Source organism: Nuphar pumila, chromosome 11 (genome assembly GCF_984573655.1).
Source record: "Nuphar pumila chromosome 11, dmNupPumi1.hap1.1, whole genome shotgun sequence".
Classification (NCBI taxonomy): Eukaryota; Viridiplantae; Streptophyta; class Magnoliopsida; order Nymphaeales; family Nymphaeaceae; genus Nuphar; species Nuphar pumila.
Window position 1 is genome coordinate 109784156 of NC_143259.1, and position 24638 is coordinate 109808793.

General features: G+C 36.7%; 2 protein-coding genes across 2 annotated transcripts in view; one reads left to right on the forward strand and one right to left on the reverse strand.

Annotated features, from left to right (window-relative positions):
* Positions 1 to 21180, forward strand: part of LOC149822803 (mitochondrial arginine transporter BAC1-like) — a 39863-nt gene extending 18683 nt beyond the window's left edge. The window contains exons 3-9 of the mRNA XM_089980385.1: positions 17540 to 17641; positions 19372 to 19476; positions 19549 to 19653; positions 19724 to 19921; positions 19994 to 20092; positions 20174 to 20512; positions 20809 to 21180. Of these exons, the coding sequence (XP_089836511.1) occupies positions 17540 to 17641; positions 19372 to 19476; positions 19549 to 19653; positions 19724 to 19921; positions 19994 to 20092; positions 20174 to 20308 (744 nt within the window). The 3' untranslated portion in view covers positions 20309 to 20512; positions 20809 to 21180. The remainder of the gene's footprint in view (positions 1 to 17539; positions 17642 to 19371; positions 19477 to 19548; positions 19654 to 19723; positions 19922 to 19993; positions 20093 to 20173; positions 20513 to 20808) is intronic.
* A 1691-nt stretch (positions 21181 to 22871) lies between these two features.
* Positions 22872 to 24243, reverse strand: LOC149822804 (dormancy-associated protein 1-like). Its single transcript, XM_089980062.1, has 3 exons — positions 24072 to 24243; positions 23660 to 23873; positions 22872 to 23242 (listed from the first exon to the last, which is right to left on the reverse strand). The coding sequence occupies exons 1-3, from the start codon at positions 24175 to 24177 to the stop codon at positions 23206 to 23208; spliced, it is 357 nt and encodes a 118-aa protein (XP_089836188.1). The 5' UTR covers positions 24178 to 24243; the 3' UTR covers positions 22872 to 23205.
* Positions 24244 to 24638: the final 395 nt, after the last annotated feature.

Here is a 24638-nt window from a genome sequence, read left to right on the forward strand (position 1 = left end):
AATTGTATTTAATACACACAAATATATATAAAGTACATGAATTCTAACATTCCTTTTAAACTTACGGTAAAATCATTGAAAGTTTGCCAAGAAGAAACTGAAATCTAAGAGATTGTAGGGCTTTGGTGAAGAAATTTGCTAGTTGATATTTTGAAGTGATGTACAAAAGAGTGATGGTTTTCTTCAAGTATTCTTCTCGGATATAGTGACAATCTATCTCAATGTGTTTAGTCCGCTAACAAAATAATGATTACTTGCAATATATTTAGTGCTCTTGTCACAACATAATATCGAAGGCTCATTCATGTGAATACCCATATCTTCGAGGAGACTTCTTAACCAAACAATCTCTGTGTAGTGATAGGCTTAGCCTTGTACTTAGCTTTAGTGGATGACAATGATACCTTCTATTGCTTCTTGTACTTTCACAAAATTAATGAGTCCCTTAAAGAACACAAAAGCTAATAGTTGAGTACCTATTATTAAGTCTTCACCCCAATCAGAATCAGTATAAACAATCATTTTCAAAGAAGAGGTAAAGAATAAAAATAATCCTTTAGTGGTGAAAAACTTGATATATATGATGATCCTCATGTAAGGAAATGAGATTCTCCAACAAAGTCCTCCAAATCACCAAGGTGGACACTTCAAAAGAGTCACAACAAGGTCCACCAAATCACCAAAGTGGACACAAAGAGCTGAACAACCTGGAGCCGGGCCTTCTTTTTGCATCACAAAGCACACCAAGGGGTACACAAGAAAGGCTCACAAAATATAAAATAATATTATATTAATGTCTAACACATGCAAGAAGCATTGAGTTATGCAAGGGGTTTCACCCCTATTTATACACAGCATGGGAGCTCCATAGAGACGTTGGGGCTGGACTTGCACCAACGTCTCTTTTAGACTAGTCAACCTTGTGTTGACTAGTTCAAATATAACTAAAAATAAAGAAAAAGAAAAAGAAAAAGAAACTAACCTAGTTACAATATATATATATATATATGTTAAGTTGTATATACATATATATATATATATATATATATATATATATTTTTGGTTCATAACCAATATGAGAATTTCGTTGGGACGTTCCCTACTGAGCGACACACTGTACTCTATAGGTCCGAAGGCAGTGATAAATGAGCAAGGGTTGCTAGGTCGTCGCCCAGAAGCGACGCGTCACACCGGTGCCCGGGTGTGGTATCAAATAGTCAAGGGTTCCCTCACTTTGTTGGACGGGTGGGGGTAAAGAAGATAGTTCAAGACCATAAAATTAGGTTAGCCACTTGGAACATAGGGTCTTTAACTCGTAAGTTGGTAGAGTTAGTAGATGTTATGTGTAGGAGAAATATTGATATTTTATGTCTACAAGAGACCAAATGAGTAGGTAAGAAAGCAAAAGTGACACCTCTACTGTAGCAGCAGCCATTGCCTTGTATTCAACCTCTGTACTAGACCGAGCCATTGCCTTTTGTTTTTTGCTACTCCAAGAGACAAGATTAGGTCCAATAAAAACACAATGTCCTGAAATCGACTTTCTATCATCTGGTTTCCCTGCCCAGTCTGCATCTGTATAAACACAAATATCATGAAATGGCTTCTGAGATTGACTTTTGGAATATAAAAGCCCATCCCCAATAGTGCCTTTGAGATATCTTAATATTCGTTTCACTGCTTTCATATGCCTCGTTCTTGGCTCATGCATGAATTGGGAGACTTGATTAACTGAATACGTGATATCAGGTCTAGTGAAAGTCAGATATTGTAACATTCCCACTAAACTACAATACTTTGTTGGATCATAATACAAGTTTCCATCCTGCGCACTTAATTTTTGATTAAGCACACTCGGGGTAGCTAAGGGTTTACAGTCCTTCATTCTAGCCTTTTCCAACAAATCCATCGTGTATTTGTGTTGGGTCAAGGTCAACACCTTCCCTCGGTTATCCACTTCTACTCCAAGGAAATACCGAAGGTCCCCAAGATCCTTCATTTTGAATCTCGGACTCAAGAGATCTTTGATTTCCTGAATATGACGTTCACTGCTTCCTGTAATGACTATATCATCAACATATATCAGCAAAAATATAGTAATTCCCTTACCTTGGAAGATAAAAAGAGAATGATCCAACTGGGACCGATGGAAACCATGTTTTTGAATCTCTAAAGAGAAACTTTCAAACCAAGACCGAGATGCTTGTTTTAGGCCATAAAGAGCTCTCTCCAATTTGCAAACATAGTCTTTAGGATTCCCCTCAGTATATCCTGGCGGTTGCTCCATGTAAACTTCTTCCTTCAAGTGTCTATGAATAAAGACATTTTTCACGTCTAATTGACTTATCCCCCATCCATGATGAACAATTAATGATAGCATAATACAAATCGTGCCCATCTTCACAACTAGACTAAAGGTCTCTTCATAGTCTTGCCCAAACTCTTGTGTGAATCCTTTCGCTATAAGGCGTGCTTTATATCGTTCCACACTCCCATCTGGTTTGTATTTGATTTTATATACCCATCGAGACCCAACAACATTCTTATCTGAAGGTCGAGGAACTATCGTCCAAGTCTGACACTGATACAATGCTTCCATTTCTCTGTTTATGTCCTGAATCCATTTTTTAGAACCTGTAGCTTGATAAAAATTGGTAGGCTCATTTTCCTTCTCAATTTGAGATAAAAATAATTGAAAATCTAAAGTGAAATTCTCATAGTTGACTCATCTCTCGATAGGATGACAAACTCTTTCTGACCGTCTGATAGATGGTGCTTCTGCGATGGGATTGATTGGGTCAGAGTTTGTCGAAGAAGGTAAAGAGTCTTGCCCTGTATCTTCAAAGGAAAATGTGCCTCTTTCTCCCCTTGTATAAACATGTCCAACAAACTTATTAACATTTGTAGAATTCTGATTCTCTGCCTCAAGGTGTTGTACTGTCTCTTGTAAACAAGAGTGGGAGCATTCACCACCAATTCCAGAAAAAATACTCATGCTGAGCCCTGGATCATAGAAAAGTGTGCCGTCTCGGACTCAGTAAATGCATCTACTTCATTTCCAAAATCATTCTCATCAAAAATAACGTTTTTGGCTATGTCACATGGGTGCGGGTGCGGGCGCGGGTGCGGGTGCGGGTGCGGGTGCGGGGATTCGGCACTTCCAAAAAACTCGGGTGCGGGGGTGCGGCAGGGGAAAAAATGTAATATATATATATATATATATATAAAGGGGGTCAGGGAATAGGCGGGTTTTTTTTTTCAAATTTTGCAGCTGTCAGCAGTTGACAGACAGCTACTGCAGCTGCTGCAACTGACAACAGCTGATTTTTAAAAAATTTCGAAGCCCATTTGGGCAATTTTTTTTAAAAAAAAATGGACCTTAATGATTCTGGGTGCGGTCAACGCACCCAGGATCGGGTTGACCGCACCCGCACCCGCGTCGAGTCGTGTCGACGCGGGTGCGGCACCCTGCTAGCCGAATCCCTGTGACATAGGTTTTTGGATATTTTGATTCGTATACTGGCAAGATCATAGCACTGATAGCCCTTGTAATCGTCTGCATATCCAACAAACCTGGACTTTGTTGCCTTGGGTTGAAACTTATTACGCAAAAATGCATCAATATGAGCATAACATACACAACCAAAAGCCTGTAGATCATCATAGTTAGGATGTTTTCCAAATAAAACAAAATGTGGAGATTTGTTGTCCAAAATAGTCATGGGCAAGCAATTTATAACATAAACAGATGAATGAAAACTTCTGTTCATAAGCTCATTGGGAGACGACTTCCATGTATCATGCTCATAGCACTTTCAACAATATGGCGATGCTTCCTTTATGCAATGCCATTTTGCTGAGGTGTATGTGGACAAGATACTCTACGCTTAATTTCATTATCTTGGAGATAGTTAACAAAGTCCCGAGAGAAATATTCTCCCCCACCATCACATTGAAAATGTAGAATATTATGAGAGATGATTTTTAACAAAGCTATGAAAGCGACAAAAAATTTGGATTATTTTTCATGAAGTATATTAATGTGAAACGCGAGAAATTATCAATGAAAATAACATAATATCTACTGCCAGAATTAGAGGGTTTGGGAGCAGGTCCCCATACATCGGAACAAACAATTTCAAAAGGCCTTGAAGCTCTTTCATTTATTGAATGAAAAGGGAGAACATGACTCTTACATAGTTGACAACTTGAACATTTTTTATCATCCGACTTGAAATTTAAAAAGACTCAGGAAGAAGACCATTAGACACAAGTCTTTCAATGAAGACCTGACTACAATGACCAATACGTGAATGCCAAAGATTTGGCTTATTAAATTCATCCAAACTCAAGACACTGACATTTTGAGACGATGTAAATTTAGAAGGTTGCTTCAAGGCCGAACGAACATGGGTAAAAGGATCCTCTTAAAAAACATACATGTTTCCACGTTTCTCTCCCTTAACGAACACCTCCTTCGTTTGTAGGTCCTTGACATAAACAAAAGATGGAGTGAATTCAATAGAAGAATTTGTATGGTCAACAAGCTTAGAAACTGAGACAATAATTTTCTTGATGTTTGGAGCATGAAGAACATTAGACTTGAAGAATTAGATAGAGGAACAAATACATTTCCAACATGAGTGATAGGATGATGAGATCCATCTCCAGTTACAATGCTACTTTTACCAAAATAAGGAGTCAAGGCAGATAACTTGCCCATATTACCTGTAACATGTCTGGTTGCTCCTGAGTCGATGTACCATACTCCTTGGTTGTCACGCTTCAAATCAAGCTTCGATAGAGTAGCCAAAAGGAGTTTCTTAACATCTCCACCTAGTTTAGATGGATTCTCCTTTCGTACTGTCAAACTCTCTGCCCTCCAAAACTTTCCTTTATTTTGGGGATTATGCCAACAATGTGCCTTTATATGTCCACGCTTGTTGCATAAATAGCAGGTAGGGATATTCTTTGCACTGATGGCCGATGCAACATTCGGAGTTGGCAGCAATCCACGACCGCCCTGAACACCTCTTCCTCGTCCTCCACCAAAACCACCATCGCCACAACCTTGTCCAAAGGAGATTCCTGTAGCAAGAACCTGTCCACCAATCGTATGTGACATCCCTTTTAAAGTCATCTCATACTGAAGTAGTTTCCCTTGTAAATCTTCAAAGGATAGGAGAACTTACTGACATAATAAAGAAGTTGATAGAACATGGAATTCTGACCTAGCCCATTCAATGTTTGTCCGACTTTGTCCTTGTCTTCCACTTCATACCCAACAACTGCCAATTGATCAGTGATATTTTTGACCTGATTAAAAAATTCAAGGATTGACATAGATCCCTTGGTAAGAAGCTGAAATTCACGTTGAAGGAAGGATATCCTAGCCTCTGATATATGAGAATATGTCTTTACTAATTTATCCCACAAGTCTTTCACTGAGCATTCATCGAGAATAGCAACCAACACCTCTTGAGAGAGAGAGTAGAGGTAATATACACAATGGCTGCTTGGTCACGCTTCATCCAGGCCTCATATTTAGGATTTGACACCTGTTCTGTAGTGACAGCCCCATTTCCATCCTTAATTTCCTGTGCAACATACTTTGGTGGAGCTAAAATTGATCCACTCAGGTGTCCAGAGAGATCTTGACTCTTAATGAAAGGTAGAATCTGTCTTTTCCAAGTCAAGAAGTTGGAAGTGGTAAGTTTTTCATAAACGAGCTGACAAAGGAAATTGGAGGAAAGACAATTTTGAGAGGAAGAGTCCATGATTGACAAAAAGGAAAACAAAAATAAAGGAAAATCAATCAAAGATCTTATGCAGGAGGCTATGTATAAAAGGTCCTATGCAGTCCCTTTTTGTTTTCAAAGACTTTTACTTTCTCCCTTTATATGAATTTCCTTTTTTTTAGGGAGGAAACTGATTTATATCAGCAAATGCAGGCTACAAAACTGCAGTAGGATTCGAAATGAAAAACGCACACAACAAGGACAATATGACGTGAATGACAGTGAAAAACACACACAGCAAAGCCAATATGACGTGAATGACAGTTTATGATACTGTCGACTTGCAACAAATTAACAAAGGTATATATAAAGAAAGGTAACAGACGTAGGCTGAGAAGAATGTAAATCAAACGGGAAAACAAAGTTTCAGATCTGAATATGGCGTGAAAAATAGTTTATGATACTCTCGATTTCGACGATAAAGAGTATGAAATCAGATCTGGTTAGGATGCAATAAAAGGAAGATCTGATCAATTGCAGATTAAAGAGGAAAAGAGGACAAACGCCAAACAATATGCAGAAAGCCCCTTTTTTTTTTGACGTCAAAGGCATGATAAAAGATTAAAAGTGCAAAATATATCCACGTGCAAAGAAGAAGACGGCCAGCAGATCAAGAAGAACAGATAGAAGAAAATCAACCTTGCAATCTGAGAAAATATTTTATAGAAAGAAACTAGGGCCTTGGGAAACAAATTTAAGAAGTAGAGGAAGAGAGTGAGATGACTTAGAAGACGAAGATCTCTGTGGACACACCTTCTAAAAAAGTCTTAGCCCTTGGGATCAGAACCGTTTTGATACCATGTCAGAAATCGAGGGAGAAGACACCAGCGCCTGCTGCAATCAGGAAGGAAAAGGAGTAGAGGAGTGGATAGAGCTGCCTTGGAGAAAACGTCCACACAGACTGCTGGACGTGAATCACTGTTATTAAATAAAAGTATGTCCTAATACACTTTACAAGAATACCCTTATATCTAATGGGTATTTACAACATCATGGTATACATTTAAAATATAACTGGATGTTGGATCCGAAACCCAGATTCAATATCCACCTACAACTTTAAATAAAACAATAATAATAAAACACATAGATACACACGTACTCTAATATTTAGGAGGGAAGGATTCATAGGATACAAATGTATCAGGAGGTCTAGATATCCTACTAGATTTCCTTACTTTTTGAATGTCAGACCTATTAATTTGGATGATTTGTTTAGGTCCCTCTGCGATTTGGTTGTGTTGATCAGGTTCTCCTATAAACTTATTATGTTGATATTTTTTAAGGCACTAGGAGGGTTAGGTTCAATTCTTATGGTATATTGAATGATAGGTTCTTCGTTTCCCCAGAGGTATCCATATTCTCATTATCATAAGTAACATCATCATGAGTAGGCATATTAGGAGGAATCCATATTCTCATTATCACAAGTAACTGTGAAAATATCTCAAAAGAGATAATGTGCATAGAAAGCATAACCACCACAAAGGGAAATGTGCACAAAGGCACAAGAACACTTAGAACAAGATGTACTCAAGGTACAAAAAGAAAACACAAATGCAAAAATATAAAGAATTTTATTGAACAATGGAGAACAATGCTCCAAGCATTGAATAACATTTAAGAAGGGGGTTCACCCCTATTTATAAGAAGAGAGAACCTTGGAGGGGCTTCCACTAGATGTTGGAGCCCCTCCAACGGTTAGAAATCTAACCATTGGAGGGGTCCAACGTCTAGTTTGGACCCCCTCCAAGTTGACTTAGTCAACAAAGAAAAGAAATAAGAAAGAGAAAAAGGAAAAGAAAAAGAAAAGGGAAAAGAAAGTTACAAACATATATACTACTGTGGATATGCGTAAAAAGAGGAAAAGACAAAAATACCCCTGGGGGTTTACATGATGGAAAAATAGTATATATTTATGTATATATAACGATAGATACATATACATATATGTATGATATATGTATATGTATCTCTTTATATATATATATATGTGTGTGTGTGTGTACAATAAACAAGATACAATTTAACACCCTCCCTCAAACTTAGGGCGCAATGACTGAGAGTTTGTCGAGAAGAAAGTTGAATCTTGGTGAGCAAAGCGCTTTGGTGAAGAAGTCTGCCAACTGTTATTCTGAGGTGACGTAAGGAAGATTTATAACTTTTTGCAAATATACTTCTCTAACGTAGTGGCAGTCCATCTCAATATGTTTTGTGCGTTCATGAAATGTGTGATTTTTAGCAATGTAGATTGCACTCTTATTATCACAAAAGTTTGTGGGTCCTTGGACTTGAATCCCCATGTCTTGTAGCAGTTGATGAATCCACACAATTTCCATGGTTGTTGAGGCCATGACTCGATATTCTGCTTCTGTGGATAATAGAGACACCTTATGTTGCATCTCCATGAGATCAGAGATTCACCTAAAAATATGCAGAAACCTGTAGTGGAGTGACGATTATTTGGGTCACCTTCCCAATCAGAGTCATTATATGCAATTAAATTTAACTCAGAAGATGAGGAAAGAAAAACTCCCTTGTTTAAAGTTCCCCTTATGTATCTGATAATGCGTAGAACGACGCTCATATGGACGGATGTAGGGGCATGCTGGAACTGGCTTGCAGTGTGCACAACGTGTGAGATGTCTGGCCTTGTGATGCTAAGGTACATCATGGACCCCGCAAGTTGTCGGTATGGAGTGGGGACCTCCAAAAGTATCCCATCATCGATCTTCATTTTTTATCCCACTATTTCAGGGGTCTCATAGACTTTATCATCAGTAATACCTGATCTGTCAAGAATCTCACATGCAAGTTTAGTTTGAGACAAAAATTTGCCTCTATGAGAGTAGGCTACCTCGATACCAAGAAAGTATGTTAGATATCCCAAGTCTGACATTTCAAACCTTTCTTTTAAAGTGTTTTTAATACTTTTGATGCTCTTTATGTTACTACTTGTTATCAACATATCATCAACATACAACAGTAAAATCACAATACCTGCATCAGACTTTTTGACAAAGAGAGCAGTGTCATTGTAGCATGATGTAAAACGATCTTGAACCATTACTTCATTAAATCGATCATACCAAGCCTTAGGAGCTTGTTTTAAACCATAGAGCGCTTTTTGCAAGCGAAGAACTTTTCCCTTCGGCATGACCATGCCAGGAGGAGCATTCACGTAAACTTCTTCATTAAGGTCCCCATTTAAAAAAATATTTTTATGTTCCATTTTTTAATAAATGCAATGGTGATCAAACATCTTACAGTGACCATCCATGTAACAGGGGCAAAGGTTTCTTTGTAATCAATATCGTATTCTTGACTATATCCTTTTGCGACAAGGCGAACTTTATATCTTTCAAGAGTGCCATCACTTTTGGTTTTGACTTTAAAAACCCATCTACATCCTATTGTTTTCTTTCCTTTTGGAAGATATTGAAAGTCCTAAGTTTTAGCTTTGTTGAGGGCTCTAAGTTCGTTGTCCATGGCATCCCTCCACTCTTTCATTTTCTTAGCTTAAAAAATTTTAGGTTCCTGATATGAGTGAATGGCATTAAGACATGCCCTATGTTTTGGAGAAAAAGACTCATAGGATATAAATCTAGAAGGATTTTTCCTAGATCTTTCAGTTCTTCGAGTGGTTGGAAGGTTCACTAGGGTCACTATATTTCTCCATCGCACTTTTAAAAGTACTTTTATCTCTATGTGTATAGGTGATTGGTTCAACAATCATTTTTTCTTCATGTTGGATGGGTTGAGGAATACTTTCACTTATATCCTCTTTCTCATTCAATTCATCATCGCTAAAAAAAGTCATCATTTTTAGATAATAGTTCAAACAAGAAAGAGTAATCGGCATTATCTTCATGAGTTTTGTGTTCTTCAAAACCACTCATGTTTTCTAAAAAGGTTACGTTTCTTGAGACATATAGTTTATCATTTTTAATATCATAACACCTAAATACTTTTTTTGCTTCCGAATATCCTAAAAACGCACAAGGAATAGCTTTAAGAGATAATTTATCATTTTTGTCGGTGAGGACAAAACATTTACAACAAAAAATTCTTAACCTATTGTAATCGGGTTCTTTTTTATACAAGGTTTCATATGGAGATATTTGATTCAAATTTTTGGATGAAAGTCGGTTTATGAGGTAAACCGATGCAAGAGCCGCTTCAGACCAAAATCTTTTTGGAATTTTTTGAGAAATGAGCAAAGTTTTTGTAGTTTCTATTATATGTCTATGTTTTCGTTCGGCTAACCCATTTTGTTGAGGTGTTTTGGGGCAAGACCTTTGATGAACAATCCCATTATTTTCAATATAACTTTTGAAATCATTTGAGAGATATTCTCCTCCGGAATTGGTTCTAAGAATTTGTAATTTACTATTGAATTGATTTTGTATCATCATATGAAAGACCTTAAAAGTAGAGAAAACCTCATGTTTATGTTTGAGGAAGTATATCCAACTATATCTTGAGAAATCATTAATATAAATAACATAATACGGAAACCCTTCCTTAGACACTACGGGTGCCGGTCCCCAAACATCCGAATGCACAATTTCAAAAGGCTTAGTTGAAAACATAGTTCTTTGAACAAAATGTACGCTTCTCATTTTACCAAGAATACAATAATCATAATTGAAGTTGTCTTTACATAAAGTTTTAGCAAAATGTAAATAAGAAAGCTTGACAATATTTGGATGCCCAAGGTGTTTGTGTCAAACATTTATATCTTTATGTTGGGCAACATTACAAAAAGAGGGTTTTGAAATTTGAAAAAATTCCATAAGATAAAGATCTCCTTTTCTAGAGCCTTCCTCAATCAACTTCCCGGACCGGCGATCCTGTATCCAACATTTATTTGATGAGAATTTGATATCACACCCATGATCCGATAGTTGAGAGACGGAAAACAAATTTAAATTTAGTTTTGGGATAAATCTAACTTTAAGAATAAAAAAACCTTGTCTTTCAAAATTATCAATTCCTTTTATTTCAAGAGAAGCCCCATCTACGGTAGAGACAAAAGAAGGTGACAAATTTTTTGAGTATTTAGAAAGTGCAAAAACATTTGGAGTCATATGAAAGGAAGCACCCGAGTCTAAGAGCCAAAGAGTCTTACCGGGAGGAGAGAAGGTGGTCATGGCGGCTCCAGATCCCTTGAGGAGAGGTTGAAGAGCTTCCATGATTTGATTTGGAGACAAAATAGCATTGTTGGAAGCTGATGGTCCTTCCTCCTTGGTTGGTTGGAAAGTTGTAGACATAGCCACCATCTTTTTCCATTTAGGGCATACCGGTTTAATGTGTCCCGGTTCTTTGCAAAAGTGACATGATTTTACTATAATCTTTTCTTCCATAATGCCCACCATTTTCTCTTCTTTCTTGATTTTTGTTGAAATGAGGGGCTTTATAAGTTTTAACATTATTCCTCGGTCTTGAGACGGCATAAGCACCCTCATCTTCATCCTTAGAGGGAACGACCAACACACTTAGATTGGTTTTATTCATCCCCAATCTAGTTTTTTCTCCACTTAGTTTGGTAAGCACATCTTCCAACGGAGGAGAAGAGAAATAAGACAAGAGGGAGGATCTAGTTTGTTCGAACTCGGGTCTAAGCTCATTTAAAAAGTTGAAGAAATAATCATCTTCTAATTGTTTGGCCTTCAATTCAATAGCCTCTCCACTCCATTTAGGTTCTTAGTGAGCAAGTTCATCCCAAATAGTGGATAGCTCGGCAAAATATTCTCTAATGGACATTTCTCCTTGTTGAAGGGTTAAAGCCTTCTTTTGGAGTTAGTATTTATGGGACAAGTCTCTTGAAGTAAACATTCTTTCAAGATACTCCTATGCTTGAAAGGCTTTTTTGAACTTCAAAATATTGGCATTTATTTTCGTTTCAACGGAAGAAAAGAACCATGAAAGAATTTTGTAGTTCTTCATCTCCCATTCTTCATGTTTTTTGTTGTATTCTTCAAAGGCTTTTTCTCTCTCTTCACCTTCAAGAACTTTGATTTCACCCCTCTCAATAATGGTAATCTTAAGTTCGGGAATGGTTCTTTTGACAGACCTTTCTCCTTAATGTGAGTCTCCATATTCCCGGCCCAAACATGATAGTTGAAACCATTTAATTTAAAACAAAGTGAAAAATGAGACTCCTTTTCACCCATTAGAGAGGGAAGAGTGGAGAAAAAATACGTACCACTAAGGGTCTTTCAAATCTTACTTGTCGTAAAAAACTTCCAAAATATTGAAGAGAAGCCCCCACGCCTTTCACCAAAACACCAAAGGCATGCTTTTCGAGGCACTTGCAAATACAAGGAATAACACGATCTTCAAGCTTTAACCTTGCTCTGATACCATGTGAAAATATCTCAAAAAGGATAATGTGCATAGAAAGCACAACCACCACAAAGGGAAATGTGCACAAAGGCACAAGAACACTTAGAACAAGATGTACTCAAGGTACAAAAAGAAAACACAAATGCAAAAATATAAAGAATTTTATTGAACAATGGAGAACAATGCTCCAAGCATTGAATAACATTTAAGAAGGGGGTTCACCCCTATTTATAAGAAGAGAGAACCTTGGAGGGGCTTCCACTAGACGTTGGCGCCCCTTCAACGGTTAGAAATCTAATCGTTGGAGGGATCCAACGTCTAGTTTGGACCCCCTCCAAGTTGACTTAGTCAACAAAGAAAAGAAAGAAGAAAAAGAAAAAGAAAAGGAAAAGGAAAAAGAAAAAAAAAGTTACAAACATATACACTAATGTAGATATGCGTAAAAAGAGAAAAAGACAGAAATACCCCTGGGGTTTACATGATTGAAAAATAATATATATATATAAATATATATGTACAATAAAATGAGATACAATTTAACAGTTACATCATCATGAGTAGGCATATCTGAAGGATAAATGTCACAATCATTTTTTTACATAAGGAACAAGATCAAATAGGAAAGTGTAATTCTGTTTTTTTGACTTGTTGATCTTTTTCAAAGTATTTTTCTTTTTCAGCAAAATTAACATTTCTAGAAACATAAAACTTATCTAAAACTGGATTGTAATTTCTGAATCTTTTTTTATTTTAATCATATCCAAAGAAAACACATTGAATAGCTTCATGTGAAAGTTTGTCAGCTTTGTTGATAAGAACAAAACATTTGCAACTGAAGACCCTTAGTCTAGCATAATTAGGAGTGGTTTTAAATAGTTTTTCAACAGGAGAAATATTTTTCAAAGATTTTGAAGGTAATCTATTAATAAGATAAATAGCGGTTAATGCAGCCTCAACCAAAAAAAGTTTTGGAACAGAACTAGAAATGAGGAGAGTTCGAGTAGTTTCAATTGTGTTTGAGTGTATCAACAAGATTTTTGGTGAGTTATTTTGTTTAGGTTAAGATATGATTCAAATTCTTTAGAAATATGTTCCCCTCTTGAATATGTTCTAAGAGTAATTTTTTGAATCAAATTTGGTTCCAACAAGAGAATGAAAAGTCCTAAAAGTGGTAAGCACTTCATGCCACTGAAGGCAAAGACCACAAGCACAAACCCAACAAAGGGCATTACACAAGCCACTAAAGGGCAAATACAAGTATCAAAACACACTCATAATAGCCTCTAATGGGCAAGCACAAAGTATAAAAATATAAATTTTATTCACTAGAAATGCTTAAGAAAAATATTTTCAAAAGGTGGGTCAAAGGCACATATATATACACATCATACGAAGAGAGAGAGTACTAGTCGTTCGACATTCCTAATGGCTAGTCTAACTAGCTGTTAGACTACCCATTAGGCATGCCTAACGGCTAGATCTCAATAACTAAATAAAAAAGAATATAATATATAAATTATATAATATACAATATCGCCGACCCCAATTGTTTTGGGATGAAGGCGTAGTTGTTGTTGTTGTATATAATATACAATATATTTATATTACATAATATACATATAAAATACAAAAAGCAATAAAAAAGAAAATACATATTTGTCCTAAAATACATTCTAAAAATAAAATAATATATATACATATGAATGTATATATAAATATATAATATGAAACATAACAATATATGTTTAACACCCCCATCAAACTAATGATGAAATGACCGAAAGTTTGCCAAGGAGAAAACAAAATGCAGTGAAGGCAACACTTTGGTGAAGAAGTCATCAAGTTGGAATTTCGATGTCACTTATGGAAGCTCAATGGTTCCTTTAAGGAATTCCTCTCAAACAATGACAATTTATCTTTATATGCTTTGTGCACTCGTAAAGGTGTGGTTGTTTGCAATGTAAATGACACATTTGTTGTTGCAACACATCTTCGATGGAGTAGAGATGTCAACACCCATATCCTTTAATATACTTCTTAACCAAACAATCTCTGTAGTGGTGGTTGTCATTGCCTGATACTTTGCTTTGGTGGAAGAGAGCGACATCTTTTGCTTCTTATACCTCCAACAAATAGCAAATCACCAAGAAAGATATACTAACCTGTAGTAAAAATTTGATTATTAGGATTGCCTCTTTAATCTGAATCAGTATAGACAATTAAGTTTAAAGTTGAGGAAGAGGATAAGAAAAACCCTTTAGTTATGGTGTCATTCAAATATTTGATAATTCTTATAACATCAACCATGTGAACCGTAGTGGGTGCATGCTGAAACTAGCTCGCATTGTGGATTGCATGTGCTATGTCAGGTCGAGTGATTTATAAGTAACGATAAGGAGTATGATCATCTAAAGTTGTGTCATCATCTTCATTTTTGCATTGATAGCTTCAAGAGTATCTACTATCTTTTCATCTGTCAAACCTGATTTAACAATTATTTTGGATGCCAATTTTATTTGGGGTAGCACATATACTCTCGGGGATCAATACTTAAGAAATACCTCAAGAAACCATTGTTAGACGTATCAAAAATTTCTTTTAAGTATTTTTAATATCATCTATACCCTTCTTATCACTACTAGTGATAGTTATATCATCGACATGTAATATTAAAATAGTTGTACCTATTCTTGCATTTCTAACAAAAAAAGGCAATGTCAGTATATCATGAAACAAATCCATTACTAAAATGATCATACCAGGCCTTAACATCATAAAAAGCTTTCTTAAGTTTTAAAACTTTACCCTTTTAATATCAAACCCAGGAGGTGGATCAATATATACTTTATCATCAATGAATGCATTCTTAACATCTAACTGAAAAATGAGCCACTTTTTAATGGATGCTATAACTATAAGGGTCCTAACACTAGTCATCCTAGCTATTGAGACAAAAGTCTCTTCATAGTCAATTCTCTATTCTTGTGAATAACCCTTGACAACTAACCCAATTTTGTATCTTTCTAAGCAACCATCACTTTTGTTCTTAACTTTAAATACTCATCTACAACTATGGCCTTTTTTTCCTAAGGGCAAAGCTACAATTTCCCAAGTATTGGCTCTACGAAGGGCATCTAGCTCTAATTGCATTGCATCTAACCAATGAGGGTGGATCTTGGCTTCACTATAGTTTGATGGTTCATAATATGCACGAATGGCCATTAAACAAGCTCTATAGTTTGGGAAAAATGATTCATAGGTTACAAACCTATTAGGAGTTATAGAGATCTGTTGGGATTTCCTAAGATTAGGTCTTTCTATAGGAATATGTTCGTCTAGTGATTGACCTTGTGAGTATTTTTCAAATGCACATGGCTTGGTGAAAACATGAAGTTCATGAGATGTCTCATTATTAGAAATCATTAAGTGGGTTGTCCCCAATCATATCAATAGAAATATCATCATCAATGCATTCAATATTATCATAATCATTAGAACTACATGTTTCACTTCCTTTAGGCAAAAGGTCAAATAAAAATGAGTAATCTACTTCTTCCTTAGGTTTATCTTTTTCAAATCCCTTCTTTTTTTCCAAAAATCTTACTTTTCTAGAGATATAATTTATCATTTTTCAAGTCATAACATCTATACCTTTTTTTATTTTCTTTCTCCGTAATCAATAAACACACATTTGATAGCTTTTGTTGAACGCTTGTCATTTTTTTGAAAAAAGTACAAAGCATTTGTCTTTTATTTTGAAAAACCGGGTTCCGACTCGGGTTTTCCCTTTTGTATATATTCTTATTTCTGGAGTTACGAGTTCCGACTCGGACTTCTTATCGGATTCAACGCTCGTGTTGGAACCGATCGTTCCTTTGAAAAATTCGAGTTTTCAAAAACTCGATTTTCTCTTTTCCAAGGGTGAAATGTTTTAAGCAAAGCGGAAAGCATTCTATTTATTAAGTAAACAACGGTAAGTGTTATTTCGGCCCCAAAATTCTTATGGACATTTTTTGAAATGAATAGGGTTCTAGTCATTTTATTTGTATGTCTATGTTTTCTCTTCACAGGACCATTTTGTTAGGGAGTTTTTGGTGAAGATCTTTGGCGTAAAATCTTGGAATTCATTTAATATATATTCTTCACTCGAATCAAAGCGAAGAATGAAAATGTTAGTTTGAAATTGATTTCTGACAAGTGAGCAAAATTCTTTAAAATGTGTAAAAACATCTGATTTAAACACAAGGAAGTAAATCCATATATATCTAGAAAAGTCATCAATAAAAATACCATAATAAAAGTACCCTCCTTTAGACATGATAGGGTTAGGTCCTCATACATCCGAATGCACTAATTCAAAAAGTTTTGAGAAACAAAAGTTCTATTTGCAAAGGAAAAAAAATTCATTTATCTAAGGATGCAACAATCACTACATGAAACTTCTTTTTCTTTACATTTTTTTTCAAGAATAGAAAAAGGTACAACTTAGATAAACTTGGATGTCCAAGTCTTTTGTGCAAAGTAACAATATCCTTTTCTTGAGCAACATTACAAAAAGACTTATGGTAAAAATAAAAAGTCCATGTAATAGAGATCTCCTCTCCTATGGCCTTGTCCAATCAGTTCTATGATTGAAGATTCTGCGCACACAGTTACCTTTAGATGCGAAGGAGATTTCACATTCATGATCAGAAATTTGAGAAACCGAAAATAAATTTAAATTCAATCTGGAAATAATTCTCACTTTAGGAACACAAAATTCTTTTGAATATTTTAAAACTTTTTGCAAGTTTGCAATCCCTTCAATTTTAAAGAGGTTCCATTAGTGGTTGAAACACATGAAGAGTAAGAATTGATGCATTTTTGGGTAGTAAAGAGGCATTAGGAGTCATGTGGAAAGAGGTGCCCGAGTAAAAAATCCAAGACGACATACCTGGAGGAAAGGAGGATGAAACCGCAGCACCAATGGTCGAGGTTGAAGAAGTGCTTGACTTTAGAAATTGTTGGAGAGCCTCCGCCATTTGGGCAATAAATAGATCTTTGAGGTCTCCACCTTTTTTATTTGCATCATCGTTCACTTTGGTGAATTTTTCTCCAATATAATATGATATTTACAACATTGCTTGCCATCATTTTCATAATTAATTTTGCGTTCTTCATTTCATGAATGCCATTTTATTTTAAATTCAACCATTTTTTTTCTTTTTCATGGCTTGAAGTTATTGCATTCCATTTGCTTGCTCATCAGAACCTTCTGCACTTGGGATCTTAAACTTTATACAATGTTATAATGAAAAGGCAATGTCATTTAGACATTGTTAATCTGATGCCTTCATAGGCTGTCTCTTTTTACTTATATGACGTTGGTATATTTACAGTGTCTTGTTTTACAGATTCAAGGACTTTACAGAGGTGCTACACCATCTTTCATTGGAATAGCTGTTGAAAGTTCATTACTCTTTGGTATCTATTCCCAAACTAAAGCAGCATTACAGGTAGACGTGCCACAGATTTTATTTTAGAGAAATTTTCAAATACCCCCCAAACTTTTCAGTCTAATTCATGCGCACCAAAAGTTTGAAAGTTTGCAAATTCACACCAAAGTTTTTACTTGGGTTAATCAAATTGCCCCAATTGTGAATCAATATTGGGTTGTTCTTGGGTTAACACTAACTCATGTTTTGAAGTTACTATTTTACCCCTACAACTTGTGAGAAAATTACTAATTTACCCTTATTTTATAAGTTTGACAGAAAGGCTGTCAATAGAATGTATTTAATGTAAATAATAATTAATGTTTGCAATGGTGCTTGAATTGGTAACCTCTCTAACATAAAACATGGTGTTAGCCACTATACCAAATACTTATTTGTTAACAATTTCTAGAAAAAAATCATATAACCATGTTTAAATTCCAGCAAGCCAATCAAACAATAATGACCCTAACCACTGATAGCACATTCAGGTCTGTGTTTACTATGCTTGATCATGACTTGGCAAAATCTGAATCCAACAATTTATTATTTTATCAGGTTTGGGTAGATTTTGATGGGTCGGGTACCGGACCCGTTGACAGCCCTAAAACCTATTAACATAACAATGACTGAATCCACTAATAGCACAACCAATTCTATGTTTGGAAACTTGAAACTTTATGCATACCAAACACGGACCCGGTTGTACCATTAGTGGGTTGGGTCATTGGTGGGTTGATTGGTTTGCTGGAATTTACAGTTATATAATTTTTTTTGTTTGAATTGTCAACATTTGTGTATTTAGTATAGTGGTTAGCATTTTGTTTTATGTTAAAGAGGTCACAAATTCAAATATCATTTTAAACGGTAGGTCCTACGGTCAAACTTCTAAAATAAGGGTAAATTCATAATTTTATCTCACATATAAGGGTAAAATGGTAATTTCAAAACATGAGTTAGTGTTAACCCAAGAACAACCCAATGTTAATTCATTATTGGGGCAATTTGATTAACCCAAGTAAAAACTTTGGTGGGTTATTTATATCAGACATATGCCTCTGTGTGTGCTTTTGAGAGGATGTATGTATGTAGAGTGTATGTGCATGAGTCTTGTAGTGAGGTGTTCTTGTATATTTTTTGTACATTTTTCATTAATAAAATATTTTAATTTTTTTGTTTTGTTCATGGCTATGCATGGTTTATTGTATCATGTCAAATGCATTTTAATAATGCATTTGGACTTCATTTATGTTATCATGTTTTAGTGCTTCTTGTGCCTCGGGTTCCGAGCCATTTCATGACAACCTGATGCCTATCTACTTGCATCAAGGGATAGTAAATGAGCCAAGACGAGCTTTAAGTGTTCAGGCTTGGCTCATTCTCGTGGCAACCTGAGCTCGAACTGGCTATGAAAGAAATGCATTGTTTCAGATCTGGAAGTAATAGAATTACAAAATGTAGTTTCAGAGCAGGAAGCAATGACATATTATCTCTAAACCTATTGATTGCAAGCTAAATACTTCAATTAATTGTTCCACACCACATTATGTGATGTAAAATGTCTTTAGAATATATCTATTACTACTTAATGAGCCTATACGAGCCGAGATGAGCTAACACCTAATCATGTTTGACTTGCTGAGCCTATTTTATGGGTTTAAATGATACAATTCGAGCCAGGTCTATCGTTCCCCAGCTACTTGTAATGAATTATAAGCTTGCAATAATGGTTTTTCATTGATTGGTGACAGGGAGCCCACAACAGTGGCAAGCCAAGTCTTCAGGTGATTATACCTTCGGCAGCTTGTGGTGGAGCTTTGATTAGTGTCATATTATGCCCATCGGAGCTGGTAAAAGTGAGGACTTGAGCCCTTCTCTTGGTGCTGCTTGATTTATATTGTACTTCTTGTAAAATTTGGTTTCTTCAGTGTAGGATGCAAGTACAAGGAGCTGATTCTGTGGCTTATAAGGGTTACCATCCAAGATATAATGGCCCACTTGATTGTGCTATTAAGACAATAAAGAGCAATGGAGTAAGTAATGTAATAAATTTACTGCAGAAGCTTGGTTGCAACATTACTTACAACTCAGCTATATTAACAGATCCAGGGTCTGTTTCGTGGTGGTCTTACAACCTGCTTAAGAGAATCAATTGGCAACGCTGCCTTCTTTTCAACTTACGAACTTAGTCGCTATTACATGCATTCCAAAGTGAAATCTTCATCTACCCTTAGCCACTCTCAAAAGATAATTTTTGATGTGGGCATTGGTATTGTTAGTGGTGGACTTGGTGGTATGGCTGTAAGTACTGAACTTGGCATATACAACAGAAATTTGGTTCAATGTTTTCACACATTTCTCTAACATTCACAGTTCTGGACCGCTGTGTTGCCACTGGATGTGGCAAAGACCATTATTCAGACTTCTCCAGACACGAATGCTACCAGGAATCCATTCCGTACATTGCACTCGGTATTGTTACTTGAATTCAATTCCCTTTGATATTTTTTTATTTAATACAGCACAGACTGATTTATCCTAGGACCTTTGTAGATATATAATCGAGTGGGGTTGAGAGGTTGTTATGCTGGCCTGGGGCCAACAATGGCGAGGGCCTTTCCTGCTAATGCCGCTGCCATTGTGACTTGGGAATTTACTGCAAAGTTTCTTGGGATTGCTCGTCAGTGAAGAATCTATTTTCGAGTTATGGGGCATCATGACAACTATGCAGCATTATACTTCTGAACGAGTTTTTTCTGAAGTTCTTGGTTTCCATTTCGTACTTTCCATCGCTTTGAAGAATCAGATTGCTTTTACAAATTTTTTTCCTTCTCATCAGCCTGAATTTGCTGATGCATCAGACTCATAGTTTCCGATGATAGGTTCATAAAGGTTTGTGATTTGTGCTGTTTCCAATCCTCAGTTGATTTATGGGCCTGTCCGTGGTATGTGCAAACTGTTTTCTTGGGTTGATGTGTTAATGCTTCTCGTTTCAGCTTACCACAGAGGGACTTCTAGCAGTTGGATAGATGTAAAGTGCATTTGCTGCCTTCAATATTGCAGCATTTGCCAAGATGCCCATCTGCTGAGATCTTTTATGCTATTCGCCACTATATTAGCAATAAGCTTATGGTATTTGCATTGTTTTTCTCTTTCGGTGCTGTCTAATAATGGTTGTCTTTCTGCAGTACCCTTTGTAGCTGGAGCTTGTACCTCAATCGTCTGGGAGCCTGTAACCAAGTTTGCAAAGAAAAGGGCACATAAGAAAGATGTGTAGGTGGCGCCATGGAACTCAATTAGGCATTTTTTAGTACATATGCCTTGATTAATACATTAAACACTACAAGTTGCCAAAAATTGATGAAGGCAAACAAATTTGCTTGGGTATAGTGCAAATTGCAACTATGTATATACTGATAATCATTGTTTTAGTTGATGGAGAGCCCTATAAGTTTGGACTTTCCATATGTTGAAATTTGATGGATCTATGATTAATATGTAATTCCGATTATTTTCTACCAATCATCTATTTTCTGCTATTCAAGAAACCCTTATTCATGTTGAATTGACTTACCATGATAACACATCCTTTTCCCATCATCTGTCCTATAAAAAAGAAAAATCAGGTTGGCTTTCAAGATGGATCTCTTTCCAGCCCCATATGTAACTAGACCTGATTGAAAAATAGTGAAATGCATCAAAACAAAGATTGAGCATTTGAGGTAGGGATGCAAATGGATCGGATCAGGATCAAGTAAATACATAGGAAAGTCGAATGAGGATCATGTTGGAACAGCCCAAAATCATAAAAGTGGCATACTGGATCTGGTCCGTTTGCAACCCTAATTTGGGGTTTGCATCCCTAATTTAGGGGTTCGATTTGAGATAGCTGGTTGGTTAAGTTGCTTCGACTGTTAGTCCAGCCCAAAAATGTCCAAAAATGAATCCAGCCATCCCAAAAATCATCCCTATCGTCATGCCCCTTACCCCTTTGTAGGATCTCATTGCTGCAAGTTGCTTTGATCAAATCTGACCTTGTCCTTCGAGATTTAGCATCATCGTCGAATCGACTCTTGGATCGCCTTTTTTTTTCCACAAAAAACATGATTTTTATGAACTATAATACTTTAGTTTTTGATGCTGTTGATTTGTGAATCTCCGAGAAATCCTGCACATAGATCAGATTTCGGCGATTCAAATGCCGATCTTCGCTAAACAGATTTGATCAAAACAACCTGCAGCAATAATATGGCAAATTGAATCCCATTCCCACAATGTACTCGCAGCCAGAACTGAGTCTGATGACAGCCTCCACTCCAATTTTTAACTACACGATACCACGGCTTAAGTGTAAAGTGAAATAACAATAATGGATTCTAAAGGTGTGTTTGATTGCCATGGATCTTTGAGAATATAACCTATATCAAGATCCCTCGAAAAAAAATTATTAGATCCTTAGATTCTGAGATATGAGAACTACCACATGAATCGCGATTTTCATAGGTTTTTTTTTTGTCTTTTCTTTTAAATCTAAACTATATGGTTGTGATCTACCTACTTGATTTTATAAAAACTAGCTCTTAAATCATCCTATTATGATGCATAAACAAAGATTTTTTAACTCTTTAAAATCAAAGGTTCTTGACTTTCATATAAACACTCTAGCATTTTCAGTTTATTCTTAACAAATTCACCATACCAAACATATTACATGGTTGGATTTGCACAAAACATGTGTTGGACATGCACAGTTTACACGGTAATTCTCGTATTCTAGTCTCTCCTCGTTACAAAACAAAACCATCCCAAATCCATTGATCTAAAGTCCTACAGAGGGGATCCGGATTAGACTAGGGCTGAGAAACGAGACCAGCAGCTGATCGTTTGGCTCTCTCTGCTCCTCACAGCTCGGAAATTGAGCTCAGCGAGCCGAGCAAAGAGTCAGCTCGTTTAGGTAAATCACCCGAGCTCGAACATGGCAAGCTAGGCTCGACTTAGCATGGATAAGCTCGATTTACATATTATATATATATATATATATATATATATATATATATATATATATATATATATATATATATATATATATATATATATTATCAAGCTTAAAAAGCACTTTAAAATAATATTAAAAACAACGAGCTAGCTCGTGATCTGCACACCAAGCTCGGCATCGCACATGAGCATATCTTGTCTCACAGATCTGTCATTAATTACGCACCACATAATTATAATTAACAGGACTTAAAGCTTTTTAACCCCATTAACAAACATGCGGGGGCCACAAACTAGGCGAGTCAATATATAACATAGTTTTGCATTATCACATCGACAGCAAGCTCGTACAATTATTACTTGCAGACGAAAAGCAAAAGGAGATAAGCATCATGTCCACATCCCCCTTAACCAGCCCCTCCCATCGTAGGTCCCATACTTATGCACAAAATCTGGAAGCATCCAACCAACCACTACGGGCGTCACATCAAAGCTACAAGCTTCAACCGGCTAATATTTATAAAATTGCAAAAACCAAAAAAAAGGAAAAGAAGAGAGGCTGTATCCATCTGCTATAACGCGAGCAGCTTCTAACGGTGCTGGCTTCGAGTCTCTCCACTGTAGAGCCTGTGACCCGCGAACACAACAGTCGGTTGCAAATCAGAAAACAACATCAAACAATAACAGGATCTTTCATAAGAAAAAAAAAAAAAAGAGGTAGAACTAGAAACTAAGTATCAATTTTCCCACCAGATAGGGATCAAGCAGATCCAGTGATTATTTATGTATTTATTCTTTTAATGACGTGAAACGGTGCAACACAAAAAAAATGGCTGAATAAAATCACTAGAGACGCAATGAACGTCCTCGCGCAGTGATTTTCTGTGTTTGGTGTGAGTTGCACGCAACGATTTTCTGATTGTTTGTGCGGACCGAGTACTTTGTTAAGTATTTGGCCTCGAGCACTGGATCTGCTCTTCCATTTCATGTTTCCCATGATACATGAAAAAAGAAGTAAGAAGAAGGAGATGAAATAAGACACACCAGTCATAGACGGTAGGAGAGTTGGGCTGGGGCTTGTCGAAGAGATCGGCGCCGATGGTCTTGGTGGCGAGGTTGCTCCCCGGGTGGAACACGCTCCTCCACACGTTGTCCCTCCGCGGGCTCGGCGAGGCCGCCGGCGTCCCCGGAGTCACCGGCGTCGTCGGCATCGACAGCGATCTCTGGTACTTGCTGCACATTCCCTCCGCTTCACCATCTTTCTCAACCAACCAGCAAGAAAAAGAAACATCACACAAAATCAGATATGCTAATATATAGAGTTAGCACCAACATAACAAACACCATTCAACGTGCAAAGATGGAACAGAGCACTCTCAACTCTCAAGGTCTAGAATTCAATTTTTTTTTCTTTGATCAAGTGTTTGATGAATGGAACAAAAGGAAAAAAAAAGACCTTTGGGTGCAAAAAGTTTGGTGTTGAGCTTCCTAAGCTTGTCCAAGCCTTGGTCAGGGTGAGGACCGGCTACCACATCGTCCCAGAGCTTCTCCAACAGAACCATCTTTCCTTCCCTTTCACTCTTTCTCACTACTGCTTCTTCCTCACCTCCCCTCCCCTCCCCTCCCTTCCCTTCCCTGAATTTATAGCATCTGAAAAAGTTTAATTAAAGAAAATATCGTAAATACCGTTATACAGACGTTATTTTATTACGTGTACCCCTAAATGACATCACTGGCCTTCAGATTGCCGGACTGTGCTCCTTCGTTAAGTGATCCGACGGCTGGAAACTGAGCTTGAGCCTCACAAATGAATACGATTCCACGTATGATGCACTCGAGTGGGGGACATACTCGTCTTTTTTAATGAAGTAGTTGGTTCAAGTGTAAATCGTGGTCAGGTTAATCAGCCGAGGTGGCGGATAAGGATGAGAAATACCATGTACAGGGCCCCGCTGGCACCGGCGCGCTTTGTGGTTGACCGGCACGTGGCGGGGTTTCCCGAAAGCTGTTGGCAGACGCTGTT